Genomic DNA, 2,069 nt, shown 5'->3' with positions numbered 1-2,069 from the left:
CGCCTGCAGTTTGCTTCCAAATAATTCAGGAACAAAGCAAAACAAAGCCAAAAAACAACGACAAAAAACGTAGCTATAACACAACACAGATAAAGAAATCACAGCCAGCGGCCAGCCTGGAGTGTCGCTGGGTGGTGTGCAGGTGACAGCGCACTGTGCGTTTGCAGCTTTTCTGTGTTTAAATGTCTTCCTCGGCGTATGGGGCACGCGAGCAGCGCTGCTGACCACCCCGGATGAAGAACAGGGCGCGTCAGACCCGAGCACAAACCCACACAGACAGGGCCCCCGTGGGCAGGACGCCACCCTCTCGCTGCCGCCAGGGCCTCGCCCGCCCCAGGCGCTCAGCCCGTGCCACGCAGGAGTCAGGTGGCCATCGTGGTTTGGGTGGACCCGGGAGCTGCTGCAGTTCTCGGGAAGCTTGACCTCCCGGAGGGGTTTTCTGAGCTTCACCTGAGGATACCCTGGTGGGACCCCCCAGAGGGACTCTCAAGGAGACGGCAGGAGGACCTGCCCTGCCGCACGCCTACGTGGCACTCCCAGGACGCAGGAGGAGCTGTCCCCCGGGCCAGGCCGCGCCCACCTCATCTTCTGGATGAAAAGCTCTTTGTCTTCGCGCATCTTATCCAGGAAGCCCAGGCTCTCCCGCAGGTGGGACGGCCGTGCTCTGTCTCCAGCGGCTGCCTCCCTCTTCGTGTGGCCGGCACCGGTGGCCTGTTCTTTCACTGAACTTAAAGGAGGAAGGACACCCGCTGCCACCCACACCACCCACACACCAGCACGCGGCGCGGCCCTCGGGACCCACCCCGCGAGCACATGTCCCTCTGGGGGGACAAAAGGCGCTGCCCACCCGTGCCAGTTACCGGCAGCATCCAGGGGCAGCCTGAGAAAGAGCCTCAGCCTCAGACTCTGGATCCTCTAATTTGTTTCTTTCTAGAAATCAAGGCAAGAATTAGGAAATCAAGAAGCAGATCAAACACTCAGTCTAAACTCTTAGGATAGATCTTGATAAGCTCAGACTTCATGGGCGACAAGGGGTCTGAGAGCGGTGGGTCTCAAAGCGTGGCCTGGAGAACCCTGGGGGTCCCCGAGACTCTTTCAGGGGTCTACAAAGTAAATATTGAAAGATATAACTGACATAAACAAAAGCTCTTTGGGTCTTCAGTAATTTATAAGAATGTGAAGGGGTTCTCAGACAAAAAAGTTTGAGAATCACTGTCTTAGAAAATCACCGCAGACTCCCAGCCAAACACGGCAAGTTCAACTACTTTATTTCCACTCCTTCCTTAAATCTCAGTCAAAATGACTGAAAAGGAATTTCAAAAGGCACAAATCCACAGTCACAATGAGAACAGCAGAGGGGAGGTGGGGGACGAAACAAGGCCACGCGATGGCAGAAGCCGGAATGCTCGCGACAGGTGCCAGGTGCTCCAGGCCGCGCACCTAGAGAGTGAGCCCCAGACAGGGCAGGTGGGGCGGTGCCCAGTGCCCCGTACTAGACGCAAATCAAGGCACATCTCAGAAAAATTTCACGTCATCAGAGATTTAGAAAAAAAAATCTAAAAGCTTCCAGGAAAAGAAAACAAAAATAGGTCACATTCAAAGGACTGGGATAAAAATGGCATCAGATTTCTCAGCAGTGATGTTGGAGACTAGAGGACTGTGGTCGGCCCCTTTCAAAATTCTCAGCCATAATTTATCTTCCTTTCAACTAAAGACAATAATATAAGCTCCCCCTTTGAGAAAAAATTCGAATTTAAACGAGATAGTCTCCCTGGGGGAAAAAAGGAACGAGAGAGCAACTATGAAGCACATCGGTTGTCTTTCTTGTTGCTGAAATTTGTGTTATCTGTGAGAGGAGCTTCTTTACCATCTTCCAAAAGGGCTGCAGTGTCCAAAAGCTCCTGCTCGGGGAAAAGGCTGGCGGCTTCTTCCATACCGGGAAACAGAAATTAGCTACAAAAAAAAGATCAACAAAATCATAGATTTTTATTATAAATATAAAAAAATGGACTTCATAAGAATTACCAATTTATCTTATGAATAGACATTAAGCTACGGACTAGGAAAAA

The 2,069-nt window shown here is 51.3% G+C and overlaps 1 protein-coding gene across 1 annotated transcript in view; it reads right to left on the bottom strand.

The window, feature by feature from the left end:
* LOC103584062 (uncharacterized protein KIAA1751-like) overlaps positions 1 to 1,934 on the bottom strand; it is a 5,033-nt gene extending 3,099 nt beyond the window's left edge. The window contains exons 1-3 of the mRNA XM_008565188.1: positions 1,868 to 1,934; positions 861 to 930; positions 581 to 727 (exon numbers count right to left, since the gene is read on the bottom strand). Of these exons, the coding sequence (XP_008563410.1) occupies positions 581 to 727; positions 861 to 930; positions 1,868 to 1,934 (284 nt within the window). The remainder of the gene's footprint in view (positions 1 to 580; positions 728 to 860; positions 931 to 1,867) is intronic.
* Positions 1,935 to 2,069: the final 135 nt, after the last annotated feature.

The sequence above is a fragment of the Galeopterus variegatus genome, unplaced genomic scaffold (genome assembly GCF_000696425.1).
Source record: "Galeopterus variegatus unplaced genomic scaffold, G_variegatus-3.0.2 Scaffold40855, whole genome shotgun sequence".
In the NCBI taxonomy this organism is placed as follows: domain Eukaryota; kingdom Metazoa; phylum Chordata; class Mammalia; order Dermoptera; family Cynocephalidae; genus Galeopterus; species Galeopterus variegatus.
This window is presented reverse-complemented; position numbering and strand designations above follow the sequence as displayed.